At 43.0% G+C, this 11,638-nt stretch overlaps 1 protein-coding gene across 1 annotated transcript; it reads left to right on the top strand.

The window, feature by feature from the left end:
- The first annotated feature begins 10,609 nt into the window (after positions 1 to 10,609).
- Positions 10,610 to 11,032, top strand: LOC105978299 (eukaryotic translation initiation factor 1-like). Its single transcript, XM_045291738.1, has one exon. The coding sequence runs from the start codon at positions 10,610 to 10,612 to the stop codon at positions 11,030 to 11,032; it is 423 nt and encodes a 140-aa protein (XP_045147673.1).
- Positions 11,033 to 11,638: the final 606 nt, after the last annotated feature.

Here is an 11,638-nt window from a genome sequence, read left to right as displayed (position 1 = left end):
TGTTTTATTTGTTGCTTCCACCGGGTATATGCCCAGTAGAGGGATAGCTGGGTCATAAGGTAGATCAATTTCCATTTTCTTTAGGTATCTCCAGATTGCTTTCCACAGTGGCTGTACAAATCTCCATGACCACCAGCAGTGGAGGAGGGTTCCTACTTCACCGCAGCCCCTCCAACACCTGTTGCTCTCTGATTTGCTGATTTGGGCTAGCCTCAGGGGTGTTAGGTGGTATCTCATGGTTGTTTTGATTTGCATTTCTCTTATGGCTAATGATCTGGAACACTTTCTCATATGTTTGTTGGCCATCACAATCTCCTCCCTAGTGAAGGCTCTTTTCAGTTCTTTTTCCCACTTCTTTAGGGGGTTAACTGTTTTCCTCTTTTTGCAGTCCATGAGGGTGTTGTAGATTTTGGTAATGAGCCCTTTGTCTGATGTGTCATTACTAAAAATCCTCTCCCAGTCTGTGGGTTGTCTTGTCACCCTCTTGGTGAAGTCTTTCGAGGTGCACAGGTGCTTTATTCTCATTAAGTCCCATTTGTCGATTTCCAGTTCACCCACGTGTGTACCCATCCCTATTGCAGTGAGCCTATGAGTTCCCTGGGCCAGTGCTCTGAGGTTAGTCCCGATTCCCTCCTTGATGATCCTGATAGTTTGGGGTTTAACTTCTAGATTTTAGATTTTAATTATTTATTAAATTTAATTGTTTATTAAATTTTAGATTTTTAAATAATTTTTTAAAGAAAGCTCATTTTATCTTAGGTGTTCCTTTTATAAAACCCATTTTATTGGGGGCTCAAACAGCTCTTATCATAATACACACATGCATCCATTGTGTCAAGCACATTTATACATTGGTTGCCATCATCATTTTCAAAACATTTCTTTCTATTTGAGCCCTTGGTACGAGCTCCTTATTTTTCCCCTCCCTCTCCCATACCTTTGATAATTTATAAATTATTATTTTTCCATGTCTTACACTGACCAATGTCTCCCTTCACCCACTTTTCTGTAGTCTGTCCCCCAGGGAGAGGGTTATATGTAGATCACTGTGATTGTTTTCCTTTTCTCCCCCCACCTCCCCCTTTATCCTCTTGGTATCGCTACTCTCCATATTGGGCCTGAGGGATTTATCTGTCCTGGATTCCCTGTGTTTCCAGTTCCTATCTGTACCAGTGTACATCCTCTGGTCTAACCAGATTTGTAAGGCAGAATTGGGATCATAACAGTGGGTGGGAGAGGAAGCATTAAAGAACTAGAGGAAAGTTGTATGTTTCATCAGGGCTATACTGCACCCTGACTGGCTGGTCTCTTTCTTGTGACCTTTCTGTAAAGGGATGTCCAATTGTCTAGAGATGGGTTTTGGGTCTCCACCCTGCATTCCCCCTCATTCACATTGATATGCTTTTTCGTTCTGGGTCTTTAATGCCTGATACCTGATCCTGTCAACACCTCATGATCACACAGGCTGGTGTGCTTCTTCTATGTGAGCGTTGTTTCTTCTCAGCTAGATAGCTGCTTGTTTGTCTCCAAGCCTTTAAGACCTCAGACAGTATATCTTTTGATAGCTGGGCACCATCAGCTTTCTTCAACACATTTTCTTATGCACCCATTTTGTCTTCAGCAATCATGTCAGGGAGGGTGAACATCACAGAATGCCAGGTTATTAGAACAAAGTGCTCTTGCGTTGAGGGAGTACCTTATTGGAGGCCCAATATCTGTCTGCTACCTTAATGCTAAACCTATAGATACATGTAGATAGATCTATTTCCCTATCATTATATATAAATATATTTATATATGTACATGCTTGTATTTAGACCTATATAAATGCCCTTTGCCTTCTAGTTCTTTCCTCTATTTCCTTTTACTTTCCTCTTGTCTCACTCTCATATTCGGCCTTCATTCGGGATTCAGTAATTTCTCTCAGTTATATTGCCATTGTTCAAACCCTACCAGGCCTCCTACACCACCGATTCTTAACCTGTGGGTCGTGACCTCTTGGGGGGGTGGGTGTCAAACGACCCTTTCACAGGAATCACCTGATTCATAACAGTAATGAAATTACAGTTATGAAGTAGCAATAAAAATAATTTTATGGTTGGGTCACCACAACATGAAAAACTGTATTAAAGGGTCGCAGCATTAGGAAGGTTGAGAACCACTGTGCTACACCCTCCTTACCATCGATTTTAGATCATCACTGTTCCCTTTTCCCTGGGTTTATTAACACCCACTTCCTTTCCCCCACCTCCCCCTCTCCCGTGTCCCCCTCAGAACCATCAGTCTCATTCTTTTCTCCCCTGGGTTGTTTATCCTGCCTATCTTATCTAGATAGGCATGCAGAGACAATAATAAACACAAAAACAAGATAGAGCAAAACCAAACAACAAAAGAAAACACGAAAATAAAACAACCCCCCCCAAAAACCAATGACCAAAGGAAAAAGAACAGCCTATAAATAGTTCCAGGTCTGTTCCAGTCTGATGGGGTGCCACACTCTAGCCCCAAAGTCTATTTTTGATAGCCTTTGGGGACTTCATTGCTTTCATTCGCCCCCCACCCCGCCCTCTCCCCACCACTCAGCTGCACATCCCGGTGTGGTGGGGTGAGATTGGGCACAATTCCCCCACTGTGTCTCCAGTGCTTTCCCCCATTGTGCTATGAGTTAGTGAGGGATGTCTTGTCTTGTGGTGAGGCCGGCTCTATGGTACCTCTGTGCATTGGCTGCTCTGAGCAGGAATATCAGCCTCGGAGCTTGGAAGACCAAGTTGTGTTCCACTCTTTCTCATTCCCTCTTTGTTTGTTCCTGTGTGCTCTAATCAGATGCACTCCTCTCCCTGAGCGGTAGCTTCAGTGTTGTCCTCTGAAGTGCATTTTTGGGGGTGGAGGGGCATGGAGTTGGGTTTGGGGCTGGCCTGCAGACTTCTCCATTGCGTGGCTGCTTCATGGCAGTATGTTGCATTCATGTCTTGGCGCATTAGGTTGAAATCTGGTCCCTTTCTCCCTCTCCTGTGGAGACATAAACAAGACGCCCCCCCTTAGGTGAGTTAGTGCCCTATTCCCCCACTACCCATGTCTTTTTTTTCCCTTTCCTTTCCTCTCCTTTTTAGTTGTCTGCGATATATATCCCTGGATTGGGTTTGGCCCCTGCCATAATACTTGGACCTCACCCCAGAAATGTATGTATATAGTATCTTTTCCCCTATGCCCCTTTTGCATTTTTAAGCTTACCTCAGTGGAATCATTTTGTTCTGGTACTTTTGTGCTTGACTTACTTCACTTAGCATAATTTTTTCCAATTCTTCCCATGTGGCAATGTGCTGCATCCATTCATGTGTAGTACTCCTTTATAGTGTGTACCACAGTTGTTGTTTTTTAAATCATTTTATTGGGGCTCATACAACTCTTATCACAATCCATATATAAATCAATTGTGTAAAGCACATTTGTACATTCGTTGCCCCCATCATTCTCAAAACATTTGTTCTCTATTTAAGCCTCTGGCATCAGCTCCTCAGTTTTGCCCCTCACCCTGTAATCATTTCCCCTTTTCCACCTATCTGTACTAGTGTACATCCTCTGGTCTAGCCACATTTGTAAGGTAGAATAGGGATCATGATAGTGGGGGGAGGGGCAGGAAGCAATTAGGAACTATAGGTAAGTTGTATGTTTCATCGCTGCTACACTGCACCCTGACTGGCTCATCTTCTCCCTGTGACCCTCCTGTAAGGGGATGTCCAGTTGTCTACAGATGGGCTTTGAGCCCCCACTCTGCACTCCCCTTCATTCACCATGATATGATTTTGATGCCTGATAACTGATCCCTTCGGCACCTCATGATCACGCAGTCTGGTGTGCTTCTTCCATGTGGGCTTTGTTGATTCTGAGCTAGATGGCCACTTGTTTACCTTCAAGCCTTTAAGACCCAGATGCAATATCTTTTGATAGCCACAGTTTTGAATCCATTTGTTCATTGATGTAAATTTGGGTGGTTTCAAACTCCTTGCGATTGTGAACTGTGCCATGGTTTGTTTCTTGCCTTTTCTGGGTATATGCCAAGTAGGAGGTTGCTGGGTCATATGGTAGCTTGATTTCCATCTGTTTTAGATATCGCCAAATCGATTTCCATAATGGTGATACATACCTACAGGTCCAACAGTAGTGGACGAGAGTTCCTGTCTCACCAAAGCCCCTCTAAAACTTGTTACTTTCTGATTTTTTAAATTGGACTATCTTTGAGGGTGTTATGGGGTATCTCATGATTGTTTTCATTTGCATTTCTCTATGGCTAATGATTAGGAACATTTTCTCATGTTTACTGGCTATCGGGATTTCTGCCCATATGAAACTTCTGTTAGTTTTTTTTTTTCTTATTATAAGCTAGCAGAGTATTGTAGGCTTTAGTAATAAGGCCTTTGTCTAATGTGTCATTGCTAAAGATGTTTTTCCAGTATGTGGGCTCCCTTATTACTCTTTTGGTGAATTTTTCAATGTACACAGGTGTTTCATCTTCAATATACCCCCCTTGTCAATTTGTGCCCCCTCTGTGTTTGTGTCCTTCCCTATTTCTGATAGCCTATGTATTCCCTGCACCAAAGTTCTCAGGTTTGTCCCAATTCCTTCATTGATGGCCCTAATAGTTTGGGGTATTACCTCAAAGTCTGTGATCCACATTGATTTTATTCTTGTGCGTGGAGTGAAGTAAAGTTCTTGGTCATTTTTCTGCAAGTAGATATAATTTTTTCCAGTACCACTTGTTGAAGAGGGGATCTGCTTCCAATTTCATATTTTTGGGACCCTTATTAAAGATCAGTTGTCTGTATGCTGATGATTTTATTTCTGGTCTTTCAGTTCTTTTCCATTGATCTGAGTATCTGTCATTATACCAATATCACACAGTTTTGACCACTCTGTTTGTATAATAGGTACAAAAGTCAGATAAAGCAAGCCCTCCAACTTTGTCCTTGTTCTTGAGGAGTTCTCTGCTAATTCTTGGCTTCTTCCCTCTCCATATGACATTGATAATCAGTTTTTCTAACTCTTTGAAGAAAGATGATGTGTTAGACAGGGTTCTCTAGGGAAACAAAACTAGGACACTTGTGATTTTATACAGCATTAAGGAATATAATGGCTAATTAGTCCTACAGCAGTACAGAAGGCTCAGTTCAACTCACTTCAATGGAACAGTTAGTATACTGGAAGTCCTTCAACTCAAGAGGGCCTTTGGGGCCAAGTACAAGGAAGCAGACAGCTTAGTCTTCCTTCAGGAAATGCAGGCAGTCTAGCCACAGGGAGCAAACTGCAGAGCGGGTCATCAACAGTCAGCAAGATGACAGAATCAGACAGTCCCAAAATCAAGAGATGCATACACCAGCAGCGTGGCAAAGCAAGTTTCAAAGGAACCTCAAACTCTAGTGACACGATCCACAGGTTGGCATTCCCACAGGTAATGTAGCTCACAAGTTGAGGCAAAGAACTAGCTAAGGCAGCCACAGGCTGGTCCAATCACCAGAGAGGAAGAGAGAGAGAGGCACAGCTTTCTGGGTTCTTTATCTCTTTGCCCTCCAATCAAACTGTGACCTTATTAATCCCACATGTTCCTATTGGCCAGGTTGGCACAATAAACCTACATATCACAAATTATGGTATTTGTATTGGGATAGCATTAACTTGTAATTTCCCCTGTTTCATCCCCCATCCTGACTATTGATATTTGTTCCTTTCATTCTTTGGTTAGGTTTGCCAGTGGTCTATTGATTCTGTTAATCCTTTCAAAGAACCAACTTTTAGCTTCATTAATTTTTTCCATAGTTTTCTTGTTTTCCCTCTCATTAATCATAGCCCTGACTTTTATTATTTCGTTTGTTTTGCTATTAGTAAATTTGTGCGGTTGACTCTGCTCTAATTGCTGTAAATTTGGGGCCAGAATACCAGTCATAAGTCTCTCTTTTCCATGTGTGCACATATTGCTATCAAACTTCCTCTAATAACTGCCTTTGCTGTGTCCCAAAGGTTTGGTATGTTGGTTTCTAGAAACTTCCTAATTTCACCGCTAATCTGGGCTAGTACATGTTCCTTTTGAAATAGAGAGTTATTCTTCCTCCAATTGTTTGCCCTTATTTTCTTGGTAGTCCTTTTATTAATTTCCAGCCTTGTGGCATAGTAGTCAGGGAGAGAAGTCTGTATGGTCTCTTTCTTCTTGAATTTACACCAATTCAACTTGTGTCCCAGAATGTGGCCTGTCTTTGAGTATGTGCCATGTGGGCTTGAAAAGAATGTGAATTTTTTTACATTTGGATGGAGAACTCTGAAAACATCTATCAGGTCAAGTCATCTAATTGTAATGTTTAGTTCTGTAGCCTCCATGTTAAACTTTTTCCCCCTATGATCTATCTTTCTCGGAGAGCGGTATATTAAAGTCATCAACGATAATTATTGAACCTGTGATTTCTTTTTTCATCTTTTGGAGCATTTGATTGATGAATTTCATGGGTCTCTCATTGGGTGCGTATGTATTTATTATGCTTACTGGTTCGTGGTCTACTGTTCCCTAGAGCATTATATAGTGCCCCTACTTATCTCTTGTTATGGCTTGCACCTTGAGGTCAATTTTGTCAGAGGTTAGGATTACAATCTCTGCTTTTTTTTCAATTGGCATTTGCATGGCATATTTTTCTCCAGCATTTGATTCTCAGCCTATTTTTGTCTGTAGTCTTGATATGTGCCTCCTGTAGGCAGCAGATCGACATATTGTGTTTTTTCTAAGCTAGTCTTCTGGCCTCCGCCTTTGAATGCTGGAGTTCAGTCCATTGATATTCAGGGTTATTACATCCATCTGTGGACTCTTTGATGTCATCTTATGCCTTTTGTTGGGTGTTTTCCTACCTCTCTTTCTTATCCACATGGTGTGTGTGTGTGTGTGTGTGTGTGTGTGTGTGTGTGTGTGTGTGTCATTCTTGCCTTCTTTCCACCATTGAGTCAATGCTATCTTGGGGGCTGTTTTCTCTTTGTTGCCCTCTGGGTGAGGTTGTTCTATGTGGCAGTCTCTTATTTGTGTTTGGTGAGTGTTATTCTTCTGCCCATACTGGGTCAGCAAGGATGTTTTGTAGGGTTGGGTTTCTTTTAACGTATCCTTTGAATTTTTCCTTGTCTAGTAAGACTCTTACTTCTCGACCTATCTTGAAAGAGAATTTGGCTGGATAGAGTATTCTTGGGTTTGCGTTATTTTCCTTCAATATTCAAAATATGTTATTCCACTCTCTCCTCTTCTTCACAGTGTCTGCTGATAAGTCTGAGTACATTCTTATTTGGGTGTCTTTATAGGTGACTGCTGTTTTTTTCCTTTTCTTATGATTTTCTCCTTTTCCTCAAAGTTGGATAGTTTAACTATTATATGCTTTGATGACTTATTCTTGGGATTCAGTCTAGCTGGTGTTATTTCAGTCTCCTGAATGATTGCCTGGCTTTCATTCATTAGGCTGGGGAAGTTTTCCTCTAAGAATTCTCTCGCTTTTTGCCACTGAACTCTGCATTGTGTCTCTTTCCGGTAGTCAATTGTTCTAGTTTTGTTCCTATTCATAGCATTTGACATGGCTGTCAGATTTTTTTCAGCTTCTCTGATTATCTTATTTGACTGCCTTTCACGTTTGTCGATGTCTACAGTTACCCTCTAGGTCTCACGATGTCGATGGTTATCCTCCAGGACTCTGGTGCCATTCCCTATCCAACAAATCTGTTGGTGAAGTCTGTGATTTTGCTACTGGTGTTTACTATCTTGTATCTTAGGTCTTGTAGTTCCCTTTAGTGTGTGGCCTTTATCTCCTGTATCATTTATTCCTTTTTCTGTATTGCTTTCCTCATATCATGTGTGCCATCTAAGCAGCATTCTGAAGATTTCTTTCTGTGATAGGTCAACATCGGCCTCTTCTATATCTACCATTAGCTTCAGGTTATCCTCTGTAATTGCATTTTGTTTCTCCTGTTTTCTTGTTGAAACTGTTGATGTGTCATTTTGCAGGAACTCAGTGTCATTTTTCCTGGGAATCAGAGAGCCCTGGGCTCTCTCTTTGGGAGCTTGGTATTAATGCTTCGGCAGGCTGCCTGTAGTCAACTTCCCTGAGGGGTTGTGTCACCTTTGTTCCACTGGGATTTCCCTCTCACCCTAGCTTATTGGAAATCTGCTGTTTGGAGGGCAGGTTGGATGGCCCTCTCAGTCGTCAGGCTCTAAATTCAGCCTGCGTTAGGCTCCAGCAACCCACAGGCCTCAGGAGGGGCCTTTTGAAGGTATGCAGGCCAAAGTTTGAAGGAAAGTGCTGGCCCATGCTTGAAAGCACAAAGATCCAGTAGTGAGGATGGAGTGGGGGTGCAGGGTCATCTTCTTCTGGCTAGAGGCACTGCAGATAGGCGGGCAGGTGGGAAATAGGGCCCAACTGCATCTTCCAGATGGCCGGGGAATGCCGAGCAGAGCAGGGAAAAAGTTGGAAGGAGCACGCCGGTCTTGGAGAAGGGATCTTTCAACAGGCAGTGTGAGGGCCCCATGCCATTTGGGGTGTCAAACTGTGACTGCACGAGCCTCTTCTGGGTGGGTGGCACTCAAGGGGCTGTGGTTAGTTGGGGCATGACAATCTGCAGCAACACAGTGACTGGGCCCAGACCAATTCCTGTGGTAGGCCCAGGTCCTCGGGGCTCTGTCCTGGGTGCAGGATATGGGGTGGGAGTCAGCTTCTGATTCAGGGGAATTAACTGACAGCCTAAGAACCCCTAATCGATCCCCAGATCTCCCTATTCACCTATCTCCACGGAGCTCCCAGCATGAGCTGTCTACCTGGTCCCTATCTTGGCCAGAAGTCTGAGACAGGAACTCTTATTCACTGCTGGTGGATTTGTAAATATGTGAAGCCACTGTGGAAGGTGATGTGGCATAACCTAAAACATATGGCAATTGAACTAATATATCACCCAGTATTACTGTTACTAGACATATACCCAAAAGAAATAAACAGATCACAAGCAGACATTTGCTTTCCCATGTTCATCACAGTACATTTCACAGTAGCAAGAAGCTGGAAACAGCCTAAATTGCCATCAATATTAGAGTGGATAAAAAACACTCTGATATATACACTATGGAATACTATACATCCCTAAAAACCAGCCACGAAATGATGAAACACCTGTACTCATGGAAATATCTGGAAGACATGCTGAGTGAAGTTATTTTAGCACAAAAGGACAAATACTGTATGCATCCACTGCGGTAGGAACAAGAAGCCTAATGGGCACAAGCTAAATCTCACAGGCCATTCAGTCTTCTGGGACCGAGGAACCATACAATTGGTAAAGAGGCAGACCAGTGCCAATGAACCACACACCATCCACACCAGGTAAGTGTAGTGTATGCCACTTGGTTGGAGGGCACCTCATGACAACAGGGATCAAATGGAATTGGAGGGGGAGGGGGTGTTACTGTCTACTGAGTGGTAGCCATGTGTATCTGGGGTGATATTTCCCAGAGAGGGAGGCAGTCTTATAATGGGGATGATGCTTACTGATGGGAGAGACAGTGCAGAAATAGGGAGAGGTATCTGTCAAGTTTGGGGGGAATATAGGTGTATGTCTGTAGAGGGCAAGGGAGGAAGGACTAACCTCCAGGTGAGGGGCGAAAAGATTGAGGATGCTCTGGGAACAGTAGGTGGGGAGGTTATTTAGTGGCATGCAGTAGGTGGGCAAAATTGATCTAGGAAATCTGGGGGGTCTCCCTGGAACCCAGCCTGGGTGCCATGAACTCTGCATCCTCCAGTGCCTGGCATGTTCCAGAAGCTGTATCAGTGAGATCCCCATATGCGAAGCCCACTTGGTAAACTGGAAGCTACCTCAGACATATTTGTAACCCGAGGACTTAAGTCAGAAAACATGGTGTCCGAGGAAAGAGAAGACAACTGTACCAAGATCAATGTTCAAACAAGGTTGGCGGACAAACAAGACCTTGCTACATCAGCTCCGTTTTGGATGGATTGTTGTTCCGGCAATCCTGAGATGGTCATTCTTTTATAATGTGTGTATGCTTGTGTGTCTTAGGGTAGACCTCATAGGTGTTCCACCATTGGGGGTCAGACTCTCTAAGCCAAGTTATTTCTCTGGTTTTTGGTAAATGAATTTTAGGGACATTGAGCCTATAGGGAAAGAAAATATAACAAAGGTTTGTGGGGAGGGGAGATATAGATGGGTGAGGAAGATAAGAATGATATGACATCAAGAAACCCAGGAAGAAAAATTATGTTTGGAGATGGATTACAGAAGCAATTGTACAATTATGTTTGACATGATTGAACTATGGAATGATATAGCATATGTATTAATTCCCAAGTTACAGAAAATTATTTGAAAAAAAATCATACATCTAGGAATGAGTTCTGGTCTCACACTGAATTCTAGCTCCAACTTAAGAACAATTAGTTTTTCCCAGTCACTGAGCCACTGTGGAGGACTCAGCAGCTTCCTCCTCGAGCCCTTGAGCCCCTTGCTTCCCAATGTTCCATGCCCCCTGCCTTCCTTCTCTTGCCACTGCCTTCCACGGGCCGTTTCCACCGAGGAAAAGGAATCATATCATATGTTCACTATCCAGAACTTTCACTCCATCGACCCCTTTGCTGTTGCAAGTAAGGGTGATGACCTGATGCCTGTGGGAACAGAGGATTATATCCATAAAAGAATTCAACAGTGCAACAGCAGGAAGACCCTGACCACTGTCCAAGGGATCGCTGATGATTACAACAAAAAGAAACCAGTGAAGGCATTTAGAAAGATATTTGCCTGCAATAGTACTATGACTGAGCATTCAGAATATGGAGAAGTGATTCGGCTCCAGGGTGAACAGCACCAGAACATATGCCAGTTCCTTATAGAGACTGGACCAGCTAAGGACAACCAGCTGAAGGTTCATGGGTTTTCAGTGCTTGTGGCTCACAGAAACTTAAGTGAGGTTTTCCTTGCAATTAATAGAAAAATCCCCACCTCTTTGTCACAAGTTTAAAATCTCACAGCTTGTATGATGTAACCATTTGGGGTCCACTTTTGACTTAGACTATTGTAACTCCTCCGTGTAATAAACTAAAAAGAAGCACACACAAAAAGTAGTTCTTATATCATGGCCCAGCTCACGAGACTCCGTCACGTTACTGTCACTGAGGATAAGGGTGCTGCAGCAAAGTGTGGCAAAGAAAGTAGATGGTGCCCAGCTATCAATAGGAATAGTACCTGTGGTCTTAAGGCTTGTCTTCAAACAAGCAGCCACCTAAGCAAGGAGTCAACTAAGTCCACACAGAAGAAGCACACCAGCTTCTGTGATGCAAATATGCCAATTACAAAATTCAAATATGGTGAAGAAACAAATATCATAGCTAAAATTATCATCTCAATTTGTAGAAAGCTATGGAGGGCAGTGGGAGCCCAAAACTCACCTGAAGAGTATCTGGTTCGACTGAGCTGATGGCAGATCCACGCTAGCTAAAGGCCAGTGTCCCAAACAGGCTTACTATCAGGCAGAGACCATTGTAATCTTGATTATGCTGGATCAAACTCAATATTTGGCCAATTGGCCTCACTATAGACACGACCTGAATTTGTTCTTGGTGCAAGG

The sequence above is a fragment of the Echinops telfairi genome, unplaced genomic scaffold, assembly GCF_000313985.2.
Source record: "Echinops telfairi isolate 266 unplaced genomic scaffold, ASM31398v2 ScPeMD7_443;HRSCAF=831, whole genome shotgun sequence".
Lineage (NCBI taxonomy): Eukaryota > Metazoa > Chordata > Mammalia > Afrosoricida > Tenrecidae > Echinops > Echinops telfairi.
The sequence above is the reverse complement of the archived record's forward strand: the minus strand, read 5'-3'. Positions and strand labels throughout refer to the sequence as shown.

Excerpts from the sequence above, each read along its gene's own strand:
- LOC105978299 (XM_045291738.1), top strand. The coding sequence starts at position 10,610 with ATGTTCACTATCCAGAACTTTCACTCCATCGACCCCTTTGCTGTTGCA.